The following is a 20,528-nucleotide window of genomic DNA, read 5'->3' as shown; positions in this document are numbered from 1 at the left end:
ATCTCTTTCCGCGGACTGGGAGCTGGAAAGCCAAGTAACCCTCCACCCCTCTTCTCCTGTCACCCCAAAGACTGCACCTTACAGTTCCGCATCGTCGCGTTGACTCCTCACGCACTGTATGTCATGCCAGGATCAACGACGTTCGACGCGATGCATATCCCCACAACGGGCTAGCCTGTCCAGCGGGATGAAGTCGCCCTCGGCCAATCTCAGCTCATCCTCCCGGCACATGCGCATCGTGCATATGTCGCGGTTGACGATCAACAGGCACTCTTTTACACACTTACAATGCACCCTATGCGATTGGTCACAGCTGCTGTCAGAACTGTACTGAATGCACGATGCGGTAATGTTGGCGGCCGGAGTAGTACGAAGGCGATGAAATCGTACGCGAAGGACGGCACGTTGAAGTGCGATGGAAGTACTTAAGCTTTCTGAAGTCTCGGGACTTTGAAAACTAAGAAGAGAGTCACCGAAGCTTCTTCGATCCTCGCAATGCTTTCAATCCTTCTTGCAGCGGCGCCTCTAGCCTCGCTCGTGTGTGCATCTTTCGATGGCAACCTGAACTACCACTCGCCTTCTCGCCGACACGAAGGCCTTGGCATTGATGTGCCGAAGGTCGCGAAGAGAAGCCTCATCAAGCGGGCGACTCCGTGGGATCCGGCTCAGCTAAGCTTCACGCACGGCGTCGCCTCTGGAGATCCTTATCCCGACTCTGTCATTCTCTGGACACGCATTGCGCCATCTCTCGAGAACGACAGATCGAACGTGACTGTTACGGGTAATGTAGCTTTCTACAACCACGAGACAGAGAAGTACATCAAGGCTTCACCTAACCCTATTTGTGTGGACTACCGCGTTGGTAAGGACGGCAACTTCACCAGCATCGTCGATCAAGGCCAGGCTTACACCACTTCCGATATCGACTTCACTGTCAAGGTAAGATCTCAGATACTATTATATCAAGTGATCAGCTGACTTTGGGAAGATCGAAGCAAAGAACCTGTCCCCGTTCACCCAGTACTACTACCAGTTCAACGTTTGTGGTAGCTCCAACAAGAGCCCACTCGGCAGGACCAAAACCAGCCCCGACGAAGACGACGATGTTTCCAAAGTTGGTCTTGCTATCTTCTCCTGTTCCAATTGGCAGAACGGTTACTTCAACGCGTACGGCAATGCTGCCAGGAAAGATCAAGTTGACTACTTTGTAAGTATGATGATTACGTGCATTTGTGACTCTGCTAATCTGGAGATGAAGGTTCACCTTGGTGATTACATCTATGAGTCCACCAAGGGCAAGCTCGGCCAAGACCTGCGCGCCACGAACCCGTCGCGGGAGATCGTCACACTTTACGGTTCGTATGCAAGTGATCATTGGATCTGACAGCTACTAATCCGTCTCAAAGACTACCGAACGAGGATTGGCCAGTATCGCACTGATGACGACCTTCGCCTTGCTCACCAGAACTTTGCTTGGATTCCAACATGGGACGATCATGGTATGTTGCTTGGCATCGCACCCCTCTACTCAACTAACGGATGGGCAGAGGTTGCAAACAACGGTTATCGCGATGGCTTTAGCGGCATGAACAACACTGAACAAAGCTTCAAGAAGTTCGGAGGAGTGAGCGTTGACTCTAGGAAGATGAACGCTGTTCGCGCCTACTTCGAGTGGATGCCGTACGTGTCTCGCTTTGATTGTCCCTGATCTCGCTAACGACGATCGCAGCATTCGTCAGGTCGACATGGATGACAACCTCCGCATCTGGCGCAACTTCAAGATGGGCAAACTCTTCGACTTGATCATGCTCGACACTCGCAACTACGACCGATCCATTACGACACTCAACTGGAACGACGACTACATCGAGGATCTCAAGGACGACGCTGGTCGCTCGCTCATGGGCAGCCGCCAGGAACATTGGTTCTACAACCAGCTGTCCGAGTCGCATGAACGAGGTGCTACCTGGAGGATTATCGGTAATCAGATCATCTTCTCCCGGATGAACAACAGCGCAGTGTACAGCAACGAGCTGAACGCCGATCAGTGGGACGGATACACTGCGAACCGCAACCGTACTCTTCATCACCTTTACAGCAACGAGATCCCGAACACTGCCTTCTTGGCTGGCGACTCTCATGCCAACTGGGTGTCTGATCTTGTCTGGCTTGATGAGACTCCATATGATCAAGCTACTGGTGCCGGCGCGATCGGTGTTGAGTTTGCTGGTACGGCCGTCTCTTCCAGCGGTTATGGCGCTGGTAGATCTATTGCAAACTCGAGCGATCGCTCCGCAGCTCTTATGCGCGATAACAGAGAGCTTCAGTGGACTGAAGGCTACTACAGAGGGTACTACGAGCTGTTCATCTCTCCTGAGGAGCTCAATGCGCAGTACTACGGTAAGTCGATACATGATGACCTTTACCATGCCTCACATGCTGACGATGTCTAGGCTCTCCATCCGTCGCATCTCGCAACCCCTTCGATATCAGCCTCGCGAACTTCACCGTCAAGGCTGGTGCCAACCATCTGGAAAGGACGAACGGAACCGTAGTTGCTGCAGGCGGTCATGTCGAAAGTGGGGCGCTCCAACGTGGTCCCACAACCCCAACTAACCTGACGCTCAACACTGTTACTGGGGTCTGGAACGTTACTGGCTTTGAACAGATGTTTGTCAAATACGCGTAAGAGGCTTCATGCAGGGCGAAAGGGCGGCCTGAGCTGTGGCTGTTAGGCCTCCAGTTCCACATGGATGTGCAGGACAGATCAATTGAAAACTCCATCGTGACACAAACAATGATCTCCCTCATATCCCATATCTTGATATTGATCTCTTTGCGGAACTCATGATGAGACTGCTGTCGCTGCGCAGAGTGCGCCCAATCGGGCTAGGTGACAATGTGGGCATGCCCCTTGATCGACCGAGCGCAAGGAAGCCAACCCATTGGGCAACGAGGTATACCTACCTAAATGGGTTCCACGATGTAGGTGTCCTACCCAGGCTCCATCTGCGCGATCTCTTCGGTCGCTTGAAAGGAGCTTCGATAGATGGGTGTCTACTCACAAAGCTCGTGCTGACAGGCGGTGGTGGCGCTTGCCCCGCTCAACGCAAATCGTCATGACGCATGCCTGTTTCCACGCTATAAGATAACAAGGACAGCGCGCATCGGCGGCATCGAATCTATCGGAAATCTATCGCGACAAGCTCCGTTCAGATCAAACAGCAATATGGCGTCCACGATGAGGGCCTGGCAGTACAACAGCACCAAAGGCGGCATCGAGAAGAACCTCCAGATCAATGAGGCCGCGCCACAACCAGTGCTTCATGATGAACAGATTCTTGTCCAAGTTCACGCCATGGCGATCAACCCTGTCGACCACAAAGTCACTGAAGGCCCAATGCCTCTGCGGCTTGTAGGCTCAGACATCACCCCAGGTGCTGACTTTTGCGGCAAAGTCGCCAAAGTAGGCAAGAAAGTCGACGAGTACCAGATTGGCGAATTTGTCTTTGGCGCAAAAGTTGGTGCGCTGACGGGAGGAAGCATGGCGCAATACGTAGCCGTGGAGAAACAAATGTTGGCAAGGTTACCAGAAGGCGTGAAGGTCGAAGACGCAGCAGGCGTCGGCATCGTGGGGCTGACCGAGTAAGGCCGCGCAGGCTGCGACCGAAGCCATCGGATATGCTAACCCGATCATCAGATACCAAGCCATCGCGCCAAACGTCAAGAGCGGCGATAAAGTGTTCATCAACGGCGGCTCAGGCGGGACCGGTGTGTACGGCATCCAAATTGCGAAAGCGCTGGGTTGCCACGTGACGACCACCTGCTCAACCCCCAACGTCGACCTCTGCAAGGGCCTAGGCGCCGACGAAGTCATCGACTACAAAACCAGCGATGTAATCGAAACACTCTCCTCCAAAGGCCAGATCTACACCCTCGTCGTCGACAACATCGGCACACCACCCAACCTCTACAAAGCCGCATCCGCTTTCCTCACTCCAGCCGGCAAGTTCGTGCAGATCGGCGCGACGATGAATGTTGCTAGCATCAAGAATGTGGGGTCAAACATGCTGTTACCCGGATTTTTGGGCGGTGGCAAGAACAGCTACCAGTTGTTGATGGCGAAGCCGTCATCGGATGCGCTGGGCCAGATTGGAGGGTGGATGAAGGAGGGGAAGGTCAAGGCTGTGGTTGATGAGGTGTTTGAGTGGGAGGATGCGCCGAAGGCGTTTGAGAAGTTGAAGACGGGGAGGGCGAGGGGGAAGATCGTTGTTAGGGTGCCGTTGGATTTGGATAAGGCGAAGGAGAAGGCTGAGGGTGGAGATGCTTGAAGAGGGTTGAAAGCACAATCTGTCAGTGGAGTGTATTTTCGTCAGATTACCACCGGATGTATTGATTTGTAGTCAGTTTTCTGTCCTCCCGTGCCGCTAGACACTTCCATCCGATGTTCACTGGGCTGCTTCATTCTACTCAGCCTAGTACATTTCGTGAAAGGAATTGCGACTAGACCAGACTCATCATTCACGACGCGAGCACGTACGTCGAGCCTAGTGTTTGCCTAGATCGCGGTCCTCGTGCGCCTACTTAGCTCGCGACTTATCACGTTACTAGCTAAGCACGTGTAACTGTACATCGTGATAGCCCTACATAGCTCAACTTGAAGCGCCTGAACTGCCTTTTCTACTCCAATCGCTACCGCCATACCACGAACAACGCGAGACCGCCAAGATGGCCCCTCGAAATCCACTCAAGACCAAAGCTAAGGCAATCTCGTTGTAAGTCGGCGTAGATGTGCGGACAAGCAGCATTCCAGTAACTCACGACTCCGCAGCATTATACAAAAGCGAAGGGATAATCAAGAAATGTAAGTGAGTCATTTATTCTCATTTTTCAGATGCTCACGAAGCTATTGCAGGAATAGTGCGAATGACAAAGAGATCGAAGAGCTTGAGACTAAGCTGCGTGCACTTCAAAGCACGCGAAGCACACTTCAGCGCAAGAAGCGAAGCTTGAATGGGTAAGTGTGAGACTCCTACACAACGCAGATTGATCACTGACGTCGCATTTCCTTCAAGCAATTTCGGCAAGTCAACTGATGACTACACCTGCATGTTGAACCGCCAGTTCGCCGCCGAGATGTTCGAACGTCTCTCTGCCCGCGAAGTGCGAGACATGGTTTACTTCCATCTCATGGGTGGCGCTCCCGATGTCAGCATCATTCAACGTGGGAAAGACCTGCCCGATAACGAAGGGAACAAGTACTACTTCCACGTTGACCACAGTGACCGTCGCGGCCAGGCTCGCGGCCTTGACAACAAATTCGAGCACTTCTTCAGGGAAAAGTATATGGGAAAGGAGTTTGTGGTCGAACTCGCGGAAGAGTTTAATACGTACGCCTCCTACAATGTCTGGCACATCGATGACGTTCCCTTCCTACTTAGTGTTGGCCCCTTGAGGGACGCGCCCTTCCGACCCATCGACTTCCTCCGAACGCTCTCGGTCGACATATTCATCCCCATCCCCAACCATTTGGTCCCGCCTGACCGGGACTATGTGGATCTTGCGCAACGTCCCCGGGACTATGTGATAGCTCGCCACATGACAGCAGAGGCTAATATAAAGAGGGAACGCTTCGAGAGCCAGGTGAGTTGGCTTGGCGATCTCGCGGCAACAGCACAAGCTTCCAGAATGAGCGTCACACTTAATGTCAGTGTGCGGACAAAGATTGCGCTTTACAGGTACAAAGCTGTGCTACTCCCGCATATCCAAACGCTTGTCGAAAAGGATTGCAAGGTCGTTGTTTCGTACGAGAAGCGGGGCAGGAACGTTTACCCCCAGCCGGGGGATACGGAAACAGTTACCTATGATCGGAGCATGTTGCTGTCAGCGGGCCAGGTGGAAGCTGCTATCGCCGCTCCTTTCGAAAGTCCCCCTTGCAAACTTACTCTAGAAACCATCTTTTCACCCAGGCGCGCATGTTAGATCTAGAAGACAAGAGGTATGAGCGCTACACGCGCACGTGTTTCTACGTGCAGTGTGGTGCAGCCTAGAAGGAGTCAGTGAGACTAGGGGATGTAGCATCACCGTGTACCACATGGTGCTAGGTTCGCGCACTGCTTCATATCCTTGTAAGAGATTAGTCTTTGCTCAAATATCACGTTTGGTCTCACAACAACTTCGTGGATGGACGCCGAACGATGCAGTGTCATCAGCAACGGAACCACACACCGGAATAAATGTTGTAGTAATAAAAATAATTCTCGTTTAATATGTCAAAGACGCCATGTATCGCTGGTCGTGTGTTTGAGAACAGCTCTTGTACGAGCGCATATATCTACGAGCGCGTTTACACCACCCGGTGGCATAGCAAGACCACACCCCTGAAGCCATCTCACAACACCTCTCCGCGCGGTGACTACATTGTTTTGTTGAGGAGCCGCAGTGATAGAAATAGAGATCCTAGAGAACACGAGATCTCACGACAACATCGAGCTTCCACTGTATCGATAGGCTCAACGTATTCAAAACCGGTTCTAATTGATGATAAGCACATGCAAGATATCCATGAGGCTAGTTACTTACTCAGACACCAGTCTTGAGTCGGTGGCTTTTCTAGCGCGACCTCGGACGGGTAAAGTCACATTTCCAGCTAGAGTAGATATCAGTGTTACGACGGGAATCACGTCGATATGACTGAACTTCCCCGTCAACCTTCACTCCGTGGTCTTGCAGATCATGCACAAAGGGAACCAGAGCTCGCTCAAAGCCTCTCGCTCCTGTAGGCGTCCAGGTGCGAATCAAGATATGCAGTTCGAGCTTGTTCAGTTGCTTGATCTTGGCGATGACAGCAAGTACTTTGACCTTTTTCTCAAAGGTATGGTTGGTAGCGACAGATTCCAAGTTCTGACGATCTCCTCCAGAGTTGCGCCTAAGATCGTACTGTCCTGTTCTGCGCCACCTGAGTTTATCGACGTCCTGATGGGCTTGGAAGGATAGCAGCACAGTGAGTGAGCGAACGAAGTCGAAAGCCCGGAGCGGAAGCGATGCTAGCGGCAGGCCATTTTCCAGAAACTCTTCCACATCGTTTGGGCGGTAAATACTATGATTTGCGCGTCTGTGGAGTTCTTCCAAGATCTCTTTTTGAAATGCCGTGCCCATAAACTCACTCCTTAGATAATGAGGGATGGGATCGAGTTCACTGTCGTTCCACGAGCTGAACGTCCATCTAGGGCCGGAGGAAACGCGCCAATCCTGACCCAGGAGTGATACGTCTGCTGAATGAGGGAGAAGGTGATCGTAGATCATATCTCGCAACTCGCGAGGGAGCTTATCAAGGAGGCTTTGAGAGAAGCTTTGGCACCAAGATTGGCCGTATTCTCGAGCAGCAGTAGCCTCTTCACGATGCAGTGCCTTTTGGCGACGCTTCAGCGAATGATATCTAGACTCGGCCTTCATTATCTCAAGTCGAGCGGCAGATGTGTTCGAATTGTTGGCGTCATTTTTCTTAAGGGCTAACGCTAGCGCTCGTCGGTTTGCGTCCAAGAGCTCGGCAGCCATGTCCGGAATCGAGGACGGGGTCTCGTCCGCGACTTCTTTCATCGAGAGATAGATGAATTTGGCGTAGGTGAATCGTCGATATTGAGGGTAATGGTCTAAGGTAGACGGGTCTCTGGGATGAGGGTGGCTAAGTACGGTTGACGGGAGATAACCGAGACATCAATCGCGTAGGGGACAGACTAGTGCTTAGGCAACAGCGAGTGATCGGAAGATTGGTACTCAGTGATCTGTGTTTACACGTCAATACCTTGAAGAATTTTTATGAGCTTGGACTAATGGCTGTCATTCCAGTGAATCTCTCGCTTTTTCGTGGAGTGGAAGACGGCCGTTACCCTATTTACTAAAACCACAATATCGAATCGTTAGTGCAGCTTTCGCTACAAGACAATGGAAAGCCTATATGTAAACAAGGTGTGTAATCCAAGCAATAGCCCACAAAGGCTGGTACTGAGCTGCATAAGGGTCAGGGGATGGATTGTGACTGAACTACAGATGTCGGTCTAAGCCGCTGCTCTATCGAGATTGCACACTCGCGCAAGATCATATGTCTGAATAAAGTAAAGAACGTGTATACAGCTGTCAGGGAAGTGTGGAAAAGTTGCCTGCATGCCTGCGACGATGTCTGGGGAGGACGTGGGGATGAAACGCGTAGTGTAGCAACCCCCGACGCTTCCTTGGCGTCGCCCACGAACTTCGACATTGTCGCATACCCCTTCAACCTCCCAAATCTCCAAAAGTAATGTAATACCACCGCGATGTCGTCCATACCGCGGCGCATCATCCTCATCGCATCGTCCGTCTCCCTCCTCCTCTTCATCGCAATCTCGCTAGCGACCGCCATCGAAGTACGCGCACCAACCACACCAGTCATACAGATCAACCTCGCGCAAGCTGCAAGAGTTGGAGATGGCGATGATATCGTCGCGGCGAAAGCGCTGTTGAACGGCACAGACTTCGACCGCGGCGATGTGTACAACGGCAGCAGCATCGTGTCCGGTGCGACGCTCGTACCCACCACGATGACCGAAACCCAGGACGGGATGATTGGCTTCACACCGGAACCACAAATGAGCGCTAGTTGGAGTGCTGAAGGTGTCTTGGGGCCTATTGCTACGCCAAAACCATCCGTCGCGCCTAAGCCTCGACCGCCGACCACTCCACAGATGCCGATCCTCGCCCTCACATACTCTGGTGCGGGCGGCCCCAAGCACTGCCGCGGCGAACTCTTGCAGAAGACGTACTTCCCACCACCCCTCGAAACGTGGAAGAACGGTACATGCATCACTCTCCCAAGCGAAGCGCGATGCGGCGTGTTCTATTCGAACAAAGGCGACAACTGCGAGGCGCAACTATTCAACATGCCAGACTGCTATAATACGACACGATCGTATGTGAATACAGTCGTTTTCATGCCCGAAGAAAGAGCAGTTGGTGCGCTTTGGAGCAGCATGTGGGTGCGGTGTGGTGTCGACGTCCCTGAAGCCAAGATGCTTGATCCGAGTATTCTTGGTGGTGCGCTGAAGAAGCCTGGCGGAGGTTGAAGCTGTCGCCGAACTGGGTCAGACCTAGCCACCCCTATAGGACCAACTAGCCGTTGCATAGCTTCGACGTAGCGCCATATCAGCCCGTGACCAAGCCACCTCGCCAACGACTCTGTCTCCGTTACCGTATTCGTTATTGTCATCGTCGTCATCTTCGTCGTCATCTTCGTCGTCATCTTCGTCGTCATCTTCGTCTTCATCTTCGTCGTCATCTTCGTCTTCATCTTCGTCTTCGTCATCGTCGTCATCTTCATCTTCGTCTGTGGACCGATCTGAATCATCGAATCCGTCTTCGGTGGTGCTGCGATCTGTCTCGGTATCATGATCCGTGCTATTGCCATCAATATGCAAATCTTCATATGGTCTTTCGAGAAAGCATTCTTCAATGGGCTCCGACCCGTCACACACGCGTACACGTACGACATCTGACGCGTCACAAATTTGAGGAAACAGTTCCCAACCCGTCTCGCACCAGCCACGGCGCTCTGACCTGCCACGATGGATCACATGTCGGTACCACGTCACGTTTGCAATCTTCAACTCTGCGATGCGAAAGTCCCCCGGGAACTTCCAAGTATCTGCTGGCATCGGCCGTTCGTCCCGATGGTAATCCAATTCGACATCCATGTCGCGCAATTCCAAGCACGGTAGTGGCCCTTGCCTGTGGCTGAATGCACGGACAATAGCAAGAATCTTCTCTCGAGGCTCGTGTACCTCTCGAGTGATGTACCTATAGCTGGTGAGCACGAGCCATCGAGGTTGAGTCTTTGCCAGAAGGTCCAGGTTTCCCTCCGGCCACGGCCCGACATTCCGTTCGCTGTTATTGTGGAACGTTGTGTATACGATCGTCAACGACTCGAGGACTGGCATACGGGTCGAACTGGAAATGCCAGCGCCGTATCGTAGACATCCCAAGTCGAGGACGAGGTGTTGGAGATGGGGTAGTGGCTTCGCAAGGAACGGGGAGAGTTTTATTCGACCGCGGTACGATATCTCATACGGCGCTGAGACTCTGTGTGTTCCCCTGTAGTCGAATCCTAACAGAAGCGACCTAAGAGCTTCCGCGTGTCCGCTTTCGTGTATCGATGTGTAAAGTTTCTACGTTCACGTGTTAGCCTCTATTTTGAGACTATCTGTGGAAATGATGGGTGATTTGACGTACTCCAAAGATGTCTATAGAGCGGAAGGGACCCTGCCTTCGTTCTGGAATAGTTTCATTGGCGACGTCTTTGTCATAAGAGTCACGGGGATCGTTTGGCTTAAAAGACTCAAAGATTGGGACACATCTAATGCTTTCCAAACGAGGCGCAATGCTCAGAATTGTCTTGAAAGCGTCCGCCAGATGGTCCTGTATCCAGACCGCCCGGGATCGTTGTATGGGTGTTTTGGCTATCTTGGCACCGCCGATAGTGAGCTGTTTGAACGACTGCGACACCCAGGGAAGCTGCAACAACCGCGTTAAACGGCCCAGATGCTCCTCAGTGCATTGGAAGGGTACATCATGTAGGACCTCTACGAAAGCTTTTTTTAAAGCGCTGTTGAGACTCCGACATGCTAGACGGGTGTTGTACACTGCCTGGCAACTCCCCACTAGTATTCGCGGTATGACTGGTGCGACCGAATCGTTGTATGGAGCATACGCAATGAGATTCATTCCGATCAGCTCGATGAGTTCAATCGGAAGATCAATTATGGTTCTGGGTGGCGCTGACGACATAATAGAAGTTTGGTGGGCGGGCTATGTCGACGATGGACAATGATGAGGCTGAAGAGATCAGATTCTGAGGGTTCGCGGAGCTATGGCGGGGATGCGGTGGGATTACAAGGATGTCTGGAGCTAGGCCCTTCACGGATTAGCGGCTGCGCTAACATCTAGCCGACCTCGGGAAATCCCCTCACCTCTCCTCTTTTCTCTGCAAGGAAGAGCACAAGGTCGTCTTTTCGGGCACACCCATCATAGCGGTAGAATCCCGTGCAGGTCGATGAGCTTTCGTCAGCCGAAAATTGCAATCTGATGTCACAGCTCCCTGTGAGTCACCAAAACGTGCCGACGATGAAGTCAAGAGTGAATAAAGCCATAATCTATCATGGCGTACGCGATCATCTTGCAACGAGATGCCATACACTTTCCTTCGGCATGAGAAAAAGTCAAAAATACTCACGCTTGACTCAAATACGCTGGTAATGGCTACACTAGGCCATGACTTCAATAGAATGTAACGAGAAAGATGTGCCACGCTGAGCCGCAGCAGACCGCGAAAATCAGAACCTAAGTCGATCTCATTCTCATCTTCAAATCTACTTTCACCTTCACCTTCAAATTCAAATTCAATGGCACTAGTCTCGTCCCAGAGCGCCGCGTCAAACGGACGACAGCTTCACCTACGCAAATCTCCCAACCCTCATTTGCTGCTACCCATGGACATCGCGCAGCTCAAAAGTCATGTCAAAATCCACTTCAACAAAGCTAGCAACACTCCGCGGCGTCTTGGCCCAGCTTCCAGATAAAGACGTCCTGCACAAATACCTCGGAAGGTCGACAACTGCTCCAAACCTACTTTGCGACGCTGTCCTCGTCGTCCTCCACCGCAAATGGTCAGCCCACCCACCGTATCGCCTCACCGAGCTTGGAATTACCACCTACGACCGATCTAGCATCAATCAAGGGCAGCCTATCATGGCTGGCCCGCACGCAGAAGACCTGCTACGTCAAGTATGGTGTCTACACCTTGTCATCCGCTCCACTGCGCATCTGGACTCTACAGACACCGGTCTCGATCCTTTCCATTTCGGCACAACAGTCTACGTATCCCAAGAAGAAGCTCTTTTCCTGCTCCACCAGATCTGGTACCAGCCCATGGACGAGCAGAATGAGGATGCAGGCTACCGACCCATCATATACATGTCCTTTGGCTCCAACAGCAGCATCAGCAGGGTACGCAAGACGGCGTTCGACTTCGACCCGACCCTTCTGGATACCACGGTAGCGAGTCTCGATGCGCAAATCATACCCCAGCAGTCTAAACTCACGCGCCACGCAGACGCGGACTTCGCATACCTTCTCAGACAGTTCAGCGTCCCGGTATATCACTCCGATAACAGCGGTAACGCAGCCATGTACGCCACCATCGTCGCTATCCTCTCAACCCTCCGCTTCGAGCTCTATGGATCACTACAGAATGCGAAGGCAAAGCCAGGGCGGGTGGGCCAGTCAAGTTCCAAGTCTGCGATATTCGTGGTGCAGAGCTTGATGAACTGGCCCACGCCGGCGCCGCCTGTTGGTGTAGAAGTCTTTTGCTGGAGGTGTGGAAGTGGTGAGCATGGGTTTTTGGAGTGTCACAATGCGGATCTGAAGTGTAGGAGGTGTGAATGTGCAGTTCAGGAGTGGAGGAGGAAGAATGCTGGGACGCATATGGAGGGGTCGTGTGCGTTTGGGCCTCGTTGAGCAGATGGGGCGGGGAGGTGTGAGGGCAGCTATACGAATCGCGTCAGTGTCACTATGAGTCGTTGATTCATGTAGTGGTGATGAAGGCCGAAGTTAGAACAGACTGAGGTCGGTGAGAAGTCACCATCAAGATCAAAGCATGCAAAGTAGGTGGCCCAAGGTTAATGTAGGCTCCAGGGGGTTCAACTTTCTATTGCATGAGATGGGGTCTGGCTTGCACGCCAGTGTGATGATTTCATTCGTAGCTGCGTAGCTACCTGGGTGTTCTACCGGTAGTCCTTTCAAACGTTTCCTTGGTCTCATCTCTCGCCTCCGCCCCTATGGACTTCCTCAATCTACTGCCCTCCAAATCCATAGTCCCTTGGCGGTATCGATAAGTACTGGTACATACACCTGGTAGTCTTGTGTGTGTTCCGCGCCCCAAACAGCCTCTTGACGCCCGAGTTGCTGCAAATCTGACAGGTCAGAGCAGTGTAGCAGGATTTGGCGAGATGACTCTTGTGATCGCATCGGACGCAATACACAAGCTCACCCCACGGAGGCGGCGACAACGACTGTCCCATCTCCATGACTCCAGCCACTACTTCTGACATACTGCGACCCTGGACGATGGCGGGTGGCGAGCCGGGGACATCTGGATACATCCAAGGCTTGAGAGTAAGTAAGACGGCGGCCATGAGCGTGGCGGCTGCGTCATTGCCGGCGGTGTGGAGGTTGGGTACAACCATGTTGAAGTGAGCGAGGAGATCTTTGAGTCCGATGAATGGCCCTCGCGGCCCTTTGATGCCCAGCTCTTGCGCCATGAGTTGCGTGTCGATGACTTTGACGATAGTACCGTAGCTGAGTAGATCAACGCCGAACGCGCGCTGCATGTGTTCGAATTCGTTCTCTACGGCGTGACCGACCAAGATGATGGGCTGCAGGTCAGACCCGTCTCCATACTCCCGCGGTCGCACAAACGTGTTGATCAGAACCTGTTTCACCTCCTCCATGGTAACGAACTTGGTTTTACCGAAAAGGAAGTTATCGGGGTCTCCAGCGCCGGGAAATCTGTTGATGAGATGGGCGTTCTCGATGATGCGGGCGTGCGCGACTTGGATGCTAGACAGGATGTTCTCTGCGTGGATGATCGGGGTTAGTCCCTTCTGCATAAGCTCTGCGATCCCGAGCTCGGTGGTGGGTTTGGGCTCTTTCTGCCACCACTCTGCGTCGATGCAGACGACCGCAGCCTCATTGAGTCGTTGGGGGGAGCCGACAGCGGGTATACCGCAGAAGTGGCCCAGGACTTCAAATGCGGAGGTGTTCTGGAGGGACTGCTGGAGATGGTCGTTTGGCGTCATGTAGTCCTGATTGGCGCTCATCTTTTCGGCTGACCGAAAGTCTCTGGGTTATGTGAGGTAAAGCCCTGGGATGTGTTAGCCTGAAGATGTAGGTGCGCTGGAATAACAGCCGCAAGTTCTTAGAGAGGTGCTTGAAGAGGTTATGGAAGGGGTGGTTGAAACCAGAGCACGTTAGGTTGTATCGCAAACGCGAGTCAAGAGAAGTTGGCTATTGTAGAGAAGTCGGCGTCACTTGCAGTTCGCGGAGTGCGCTAGAACCCGTGATATACAAAACAAGCTAAGTGTGGACCTCAGAAACGAAGTGAATGTGGCTCACTAGCGCCAGACGAGCTTCTTTCTTCGATGTCGTGAAAAAGACGTAGAGCTGAGTCGCAACGATCGATGAAGAGAACCTGGTCTCAGGTGATTACACATACGAATTTGTAGTGCGGCAGTAGAGTATGAAACATGACGTAGATGTCATGCATAGTCGTTACATGTACCTTCACGCGAGTTCGACACGTTGTACACGCCGTGGGCCATGACAAGTCGGCGTGATACCCTGCACTTGCACCAGTTACTACTGTCTCACATTTTCATCATGCTCATGCCATTTTACGCACTCATCTAGCCATGCCCAGGCCCTCTTCACTTTGGTCGACTGTCGTAGTGAGAGAGGCACTATCTTGTTTCCCTGCTAGCTCTTCCTCACTGCCGTGTATGTTTGTCCAAAACGTATCCAACTCAGTCGGTGCCTTGGGTTTGGGATGTGTTGAAGCACTGCCCATGGTGCGCAGATTGGAGCTCCATCCACGGACTTCGTGAGTCGTTCTGCGGTTCGCGTTGATGAGGACGGCAAAGGAGGGGCAAAGCCCGATCAAAACGGCTTACATGTGTCAGTATTGAGCGACTAAACTAACGGAGCGGATCAAGCTTAAAGACCTATGGGAGACTTACCAACAGCTGTCTCGGCCATACTCCATACTGCAAGCCATGTACCATCCATCGTCTTGCCAGTCCTGATAGTCTGTGCAGTGACATTGGCAGCGCGTAGAGTGGCGATCAAGATGCAAAAGACTCCACTGGCAAATAAGACCATGATGGCAGTTTTCTGCGTGCGCGGCATCTGAAGGTTCCACGTGAGACGCAAAGGAAATGCGATGACTAGGGTTGGTCAGTAGCGATTTCGAGGCGGGCGACTGGATGTGGAGGGTGCTTACGCATAATATTGGTGATCGTATCCGCACCGAATGAGTACCAGATGCTGACGAACTGCCTGACTTTGTTGTTGCAACCTCTAGACCCATCGAAAAAGCTGTCCAGTGATACGCAGGTTGTGAGGAAAGCTACATAGTTTCCAATGAGTGACTGTTTGTCATGTCAGCATGCAGTGGTTTTCTTGTTAAGATGTAGGGGGAAACTCACAATGACCCGGAAAACGACAAGCAACCACCACATCCGATTGTACACCCTCGGCAGCCCGACAGTTAGTTTCCTGTAAAGAAGAAGCAGGCCCAACTTGACGGTCCATAAAATGGCCCAGAAGAACGTCAAGGCAGGAAAAATGAGTCTGCCAATGAGATAGATATGATAAGATAGCTCGGGGTAGGGTGGTATCTTGCCTTCCGTTACCTCCTGCACCTTGACCCGTATAGGTGACAGGACAATGTAGAGTATGCATTGCGCAAGAAAAAGAACGTACGCAAAAGCCATGCAGCAGTCTTGTGCAGCTATTCTTCTCGGTCGCAGATACTGCAGCAAGCATCAGGCTATTATAGCCACTGACACTATGGAGATGGATACATAGCCGACTACCCGCACCGTTGTCTGTGGAAACGATGCGCTCGAGCCTCCGTCATTGGATTCGCGAGTAGAGAGAGTCATAACAGTGAATCTGAAGAATGAAAGAGTAGTGCCAGCTGGAGGGGCAACGTACTGGCAAGGAAGGGACGCCCCGGGTAGACAATGGGGTCTATTGCTACAAACAGTGCACCCAGCATCAGGTATAAGAGTCGTCCGTCATCCTTCTTGACCGCGCCAGCGGTACAGTGGATCTCAACGTGCCAGAATCCTGGTGCATGGATTGCAGTCTCATGTCGCGGCAACTTTGATTGCAATAACAGGAAGGAAGAGGCACAGCTGAACGAACTTTCAGTGCGTGTCGCCGCGCCATGTTTGGTGGATCCATGCTCTTAGAGTAGCAAAAGCTTGATGCGAGCTGCCCGTCCCAGATACTCTCCGAGCGACGTGTCGCACACATTGCTTATTCGATTTCCGAACCGATAAGCGACAGTCAGAGTGCATGTGTTCACCGGTGGACGTCTGGAAGCCTATCTGCCTGCCCTGACCCAACTCCAAATGCCAGGGAGTAACTTGTCGGCGTTGACAGGGCTGGGGCTGTCGAGTGGCTAATGAGGCTTGCCACGAGAATACCGCCCGGGAGAAGAGCTGGAAGCTGCACCTACCTGATATACGCTAGTTGTAATCAGATAGATGCGAGTGTAGCGAAAGGATCGAATCCAGAGTATGTACAAGAAACTTGGTGGTGATGGATGATGGATTGAAAGAGTCGTGGAGAACCGATGGCTGGGTTCACCCGCAGACCGTGCCGCAATGCCAAGCCGCGCTAGTGGCGGAGCACGGAACCGAGCCGTCCCAACCCGATTTCCATCTCTCTTTGCATCAACATTTGCAGTTCGATTGCTTGCCTCCCTTACAGAATGCGTCAACTAAGTGTCTTGGATCCGACAATGGGCGGAAGAGATGCACTTTAGATGCGTATCATTCCAAGCGCTCGACAAGACATCTCTCGAAGAAGAGGGGCTCAGTGCCCAAGATCAAAAGTGCAATCCCTTCAAAGTTAGCCAGGCATACAAGTCGCACCATCTAGGTACAGGATCCTGCAGGGACTGTGCTTGCTCCTTACTTCCGCGAGGCAATATGTGCGACTTGCATACGGTGGGCATCTCGGTTCGCGGCCTGCCGCCCGTCACCTGCAGAAGTAACGATCTGAACCCTCGCGATTGGACAGTTTATATGATCTCACTAACACGCGCTGTACATCGCATAGAAAACGCGCAACGGCGTTTCTAGACCCGTAAGAGCCGTCTCATCACTCGCCCTGGGGGCTCCGCGGGTTTGGATACGACTACAAAAGGCTTGTCTCCTGCGATCGATGGCCTGTCCCTTCACATATAGGCCGCAGAAGTTCCGATCTTAATCCCTTGGGTACGCGGCTATTTACTTCAGCGGTCATGAAGCTTTTCCATCAACTATGCGTTTGCGCTCTTGCGGTGGCAGCTGGAGCATCAACTCAGGATGTCTTCGAGCCGGCTGACTTCAATGTGACGGAGGCTCTTATTGACAACGGCATCAACGTGTCTACCATCCCCGCCTTGGCTGGTCTGGCGGCCAGATCCTCCTTGAAGGGCTGCTCCATTGCCGTAGGTTTCATTTACCCAATCTTACCCATCTTCCGCTAATTAGCTTCGGAAAGTGCAACTCCCTCAAGCTCGTTTTTGGAGCGGCCAAGGTATCCAACGCTGCGCCAACAACGTACTGGTCTATACAGCAGCTCGAAGTCGAACCTCATTGCACGTTCAAGCCTAGTACCGCCCTAGATGTCTCGAGCCTAGTACTGATCGCACGTCTCACAACATGTCCCTTCGCAGTCAAAAGCGGAGGCCATGCGGCCTTTCCCGGCGCATCTAGCATTGAAGGTGGCATCACTATCGATATGGTCAACCTGAACCAAAAGAAACTCTCTACGGATAAGAAGACTTTTACCGTCGGCCCTGGGAACCGATGGAAGGAGGTATACGACTACCTGACGCCCTACAATCTTGCCATTGTTGGTGGACGAGTAAGTCGAATGATCAAATTCAATACCTTGAGTTCGTTACTGATGCCAAATAGGCGGCATATGTCGGAGTCGGCGGACTCACGCTCGGCGGAGGTATCAGTCACCACACCAACGAGTACGGCTTAGCTTGTGACAACATTGCCTCATATGAGCTCGTCACCGCTTCGGGAATCATCCTTACTGTGAGCCAAAAGAATTTCCCAGGCCTCTATTGGGCCCTTCGCGGCGGCGGCAACAACTTCGGCGTGATCACGGCGTTCAATTACGAAACCCTACCTCAAGGTCTTATGTTTGCGAGCAAACGCCAGTACAACGCAACTTACGCGCCTGCCCTGTTCGACGCGTTTGGAAACACAGTTGAGGCAGCTGAGACCGATACCAAGGCCGCCCACTTTGTTGCCGTCGCTTACTCTCGTGGCGTCAAGATTGCATCGACTGAGTACGAGTATTTCGAGCCGGTCGACCCAGCGAACCCACCCGCTATACTGAAGGAATACCTCGCATTGCCTCCACTCACCGACAACACCCGTAATTGCAGTCTGGCCGACACAACCCCTGGTCTCAGCCAAAGCATGCCAGACGGCTTCCGCACGACTATGTGGTCTCAGTCCTTCAAGTTAAACACAGAGTTGATGAAGCGTATGACAGACCATCTTTTCGAGATCGCGCCGGGTATCCCCGTTGGTTCGCCCAGTGTCACGTTTCAAGCCTTCAGCAAACCCGCCATTGCAGCCATGCAGAAAAAGGGTGGCAATGCGCTGGGTCTTCGGCCAGAAGACGGTCCTCTATTCCACGCTCTCTTCTACCTGTCTTGGACGGACGAGAAGGATGACAAGGTGGTCTTGAAAGCGGCGCAAGACTTCCTCAGCGCATCAGTTGCCATGGCGAAGGAGTTGGGTGCTTATAATGACTACATGTACATGCCGTATAGTAGTCCTTACCAGCCTGTTATCTCGGGTTACGGCGCGCAAAATGTGGCTAGGCTGAATAAGGTCTCGAAAAAGTACGATCCCACAGGTATGTTCCAGAACTTGCAGCCGGGTTACTTCAAGCTTGATGGTGGGGCACCGTACGGCCAGGTTGTGTAGGAACACCAGAGCACATTCTGATCGACAATGCATGATACGCGCGCACTCATTCTGCGAAGCCCATGAGGGTAGTAGTGTCGACTGAACGATGCATTTTGTTATGCCTATTGGGTTGGCTGCCTCAGCCTTGTCATACCCTCATCTGGCAGACCACTACCGCATGGTCATGTTCTCTGGGCGGCACGTGTGTGCCGTCTCAGCCTTACCACATGTCTTCCGCCTCAGTCGTGCTGCTCCGCCATATTTGAACAAAGAACGACATTCGATCTCGATGCTAATGAGATTTCAACAACTAGTCCACTTATTTTCCCATATCACCGCGCTTCATTGTACTAAGATTTGCTTCACAGCAATCGCAGAACGAGAACTCGTCCTTGAGCCATGGCATTGCCGCTTAAATCTGACATACTCATACCTAACTGCTAAACACGCCACTTTCCACATGCGGACGCATGGCGCAGCAGGTAGCGCTGCATCTCACGTGGGCGGCGCTCGAACTTCAAAACCCCGCAAGATTGTGTTCAGCCTTCCTTTCTCATCTCGCCTCTTCTCGTCCACCCCGACTTATTCGACGATGGCACACCAACTATAACGCTACCGTGCGCAGATCGCGTTGTGCTATCGACCGCCACGATGGCGCGTGAGCCGGAACCGCTCGAGCGTGTGCGCGCGTTGGTGTGCGAGCACTGCTGGGTCAATTGCTTCGATACGGAGGGGTTCGAGAACCTGGGACGTGGTGATATCGATGAATTTGGATACAAAGTAAGTGTTGCACGCGGTCACCATGCTATGACTTGCATGATACAAAGCGTTTGTGGAATGCGATTGCAAAATCACCCAGGAAACCTAATCAAAACAATGTAGACTGACCCAGGATTGGAATTAGTTGACCAGAGAGAACCTCCAAGCAGGTAGCGGGACTGGATGCACGTGGTGTTCGATGGTCGCACAAGTCTTCCCCCGGCTTGAACTGACTGGGGATACCATCGAAATCCTTTTGAGAGCAAGGCCCGATTATGTCATCACGCCACTAGGCAGTAACTTCTACGAAGTTCACACTAGGGTTGATAAGCCTGGGTGGTTTTCTTACTACGCAGAACTTGAATTTTTCACTGAACACGATAATTTTGCCGCCCAACAAGTCACCGCTCGAGATGTGGATCGAGATGTGACGCCATCAAAGACATCCTCCCAGATCTTGAGATGGCTCAAAGAATGCGATGGACATCCGTGCTGTCCTCAGCAAATCGATTCTCTACTCCCCACACGTCTCATCGACATCGCAACATCGAAAGTGTGTCATACGAACGGAGCCTCCGGGAAATTTGTAGCATTGTCGTATTGCTGGGGAATGGGCTCGCAAACTCAGTTGCGAATGGACAATATGGAGATGCTGACGCGGCATTTGGACGTTAATGACCTACCTCAAACTATCAAGGACGCTATCCTGGTCACGCGTTCACTTTCCATTCCCTATCTTTGGGTATGTCAGTCACTCCCTGCCAAACGAGTCCAGAATTCCGCATGTCTAATGAGATGACACTAGGTCGATGCACTTTGCATCATTCAAGATGATGTGGAAGACAAATCCCGCCAGATTGGGTCCATGGCCCAGATATATAGCAATGCCTATATCACGATCCTAGCTTCTAACGCAAGCGATGCGGCCCATGGCTTTCTTGCTGATCGTGACATACCCGACGCTCCCAGCGCGCG

General features: G+C 52.3%; 9 protein-coding genes across 9 annotated transcripts; 6 read left to right on the top strand and 3 right to left on the bottom strand.

Annotated features, from left to right (window-relative positions):
• Positions 1 to 495: 495 nt before the first annotated feature.
• J4E79_005339 (uncharacterized protein) lies at positions 496 to 2,689 on the top strand (the record flags this gene model as incomplete). Its single annotated transcript, XM_049354217.1, has 7 exons — positions 496 to 939; positions 989 to 1,207; positions 1,259 to 1,355; positions 1,407 to 1,499; positions 1,548 to 1,680; positions 1,730 to 2,400; positions 2,454 to 2,689. 7 exons carry the CDS (start codon positions 496 to 498, stop codon positions 2,687 to 2,689), a joined length of 1,893 nt encoding a protein of 630 aa, XP_049211082.1.
• Positions 2,690 to 3,229: 540 nt separating this feature from the next.
• On the top strand, positions 3,230 to 4,331 carry J4E79_005338 (uncharacterized protein; the record flags this gene model as incomplete). The annotated part of the gene is made up of 2 exons (XM_049354216.1): positions 3,230 to 3,645; positions 3,701 to 4,331. 2 exons carry the CDS (start codon positions 3,230 to 3,232, stop codon positions 4,329 to 4,331), a joined length of 1,047 nt encoding a protein of 348 aa, XP_049211081.1.
• Positions 4,332 to 4,728: 397 nt separating this feature from the next.
• J4E79_005337 (uncharacterized protein) lies at positions 4,729 to 5,982 on the top strand (the record flags this gene model as incomplete). The annotated part of the gene is made up of 4 exons (XM_049354215.1): positions 4,729 to 4,775; positions 4,832 to 4,864; positions 4,916 to 5,017; positions 5,046 to 5,982. The coding sequence occupies 4 exons, from the start codon at positions 4,729 to 4,731 to the stop codon at positions 5,980 to 5,982; spliced, it is 1,119 nt and encodes a 372-aa protein (XP_049211080.1).
• Positions 5,983 to 8,312: 2,330 nt separating this feature from the next.
• On the top strand, positions 8,313 to 9,098 carry J4E79_005336 (uncharacterized protein; the record flags this gene model as incomplete). Its single annotated transcript, XM_049354214.1, has 1 exon — positions 8,313 to 9,098. One exon carries the CDS (start codon positions 8,313 to 8,315, stop codon positions 9,096 to 9,098), a length of 786 nt encoding a protein of 261 aa, XP_049211079.1.
• Positions 9,099 to 9,122: 24 nt separating this feature from the next.
• Positions 9,123 to 9,523, bottom strand: J4E79_005335 (uncharacterized protein; the record flags this gene model as incomplete). Its single annotated transcript, XM_049354213.1, has 2 exons — positions 9,123 to 9,429; positions 9,519 to 9,523. 2 exons carry the CDS (start codon positions 9,521 to 9,523, stop codon positions 9,123 to 9,125), a joined length of 312 nt encoding a protein of 103 aa, XP_049211078.1.
• A 2,018-nt stretch (positions 9,524 to 11,541) lies between these two features.
• J4E79_005334 (uncharacterized protein) lies at positions 11,542 to 12,349 on the top strand (the record flags this gene model as incomplete). The annotated part of the gene is made up of 2 exons (XM_049354212.1): positions 11,542 to 12,215; positions 12,343 to 12,349. 2 exons carry the CDS (start codon positions 11,542 to 11,544, stop codon positions 12,347 to 12,349), a joined length of 681 nt encoding a protein of 226 aa, XP_049211077.1.
• A 529-nt stretch (positions 12,350 to 12,878) lies between these two features.
• On the bottom strand, positions 12,879 to 13,904 carry J4E79_005333 (uncharacterized protein; the record flags this gene model as incomplete). The annotated part of the gene is made up of 1 exon (XM_049354211.1): positions 12,879 to 13,904. One exon carries the CDS (start codon positions 13,902 to 13,904, stop codon positions 12,879 to 12,881), a length of 1,026 nt encoding a protein of 341 aa, XP_049211076.1.
• Positions 13,905 to 14,485: 581 nt separating this feature from the next.
• Positions 14,486 to 14,961, bottom strand: J4E79_005332 (uncharacterized protein; the record flags this gene model as incomplete). Its single annotated transcript, XM_049354210.1, has 2 exons — positions 14,486 to 14,748; positions 14,820 to 14,961. 2 exons carry the CDS (start codon positions 14,959 to 14,961, stop codon positions 14,486 to 14,488), a joined length of 405 nt encoding a protein of 134 aa, XP_049211075.1.
• A 2,155-nt stretch (positions 14,962 to 17,116) lies between these two features.
• J4E79_005331 (uncharacterized protein) lies at positions 17,117 to 18,812 on the top strand (the record flags this gene model as incomplete). The annotated part of the gene is made up of 3 exons (XM_049354209.1): positions 17,117 to 17,305; positions 17,359 to 17,724; positions 17,778 to 18,812. 3 exons carry the CDS (start codon positions 17,117 to 17,119, stop codon positions 18,810 to 18,812), a joined length of 1,590 nt encoding a protein of 529 aa, XP_049211074.1.
• Positions 18,813 to 20,528: the final 1,716 nt, after the last annotated feature.

The sequence above is a fragment of the Alternaria viburni genome (assembly GCF_023758015.1).
Source record: "Alternaria viburni strain BMP 2772 chromosome Unknown scaffold_10, whole genome shotgun sequence".
Classification (NCBI taxonomy): Eukaryota; Fungi; Ascomycota; class Dothideomycetes; order Pleosporales; family Pleosporaceae; genus Alternaria; species Alternaria viburni.
This window is presented reverse-complemented; position numbering and strand designations above follow the sequence as displayed.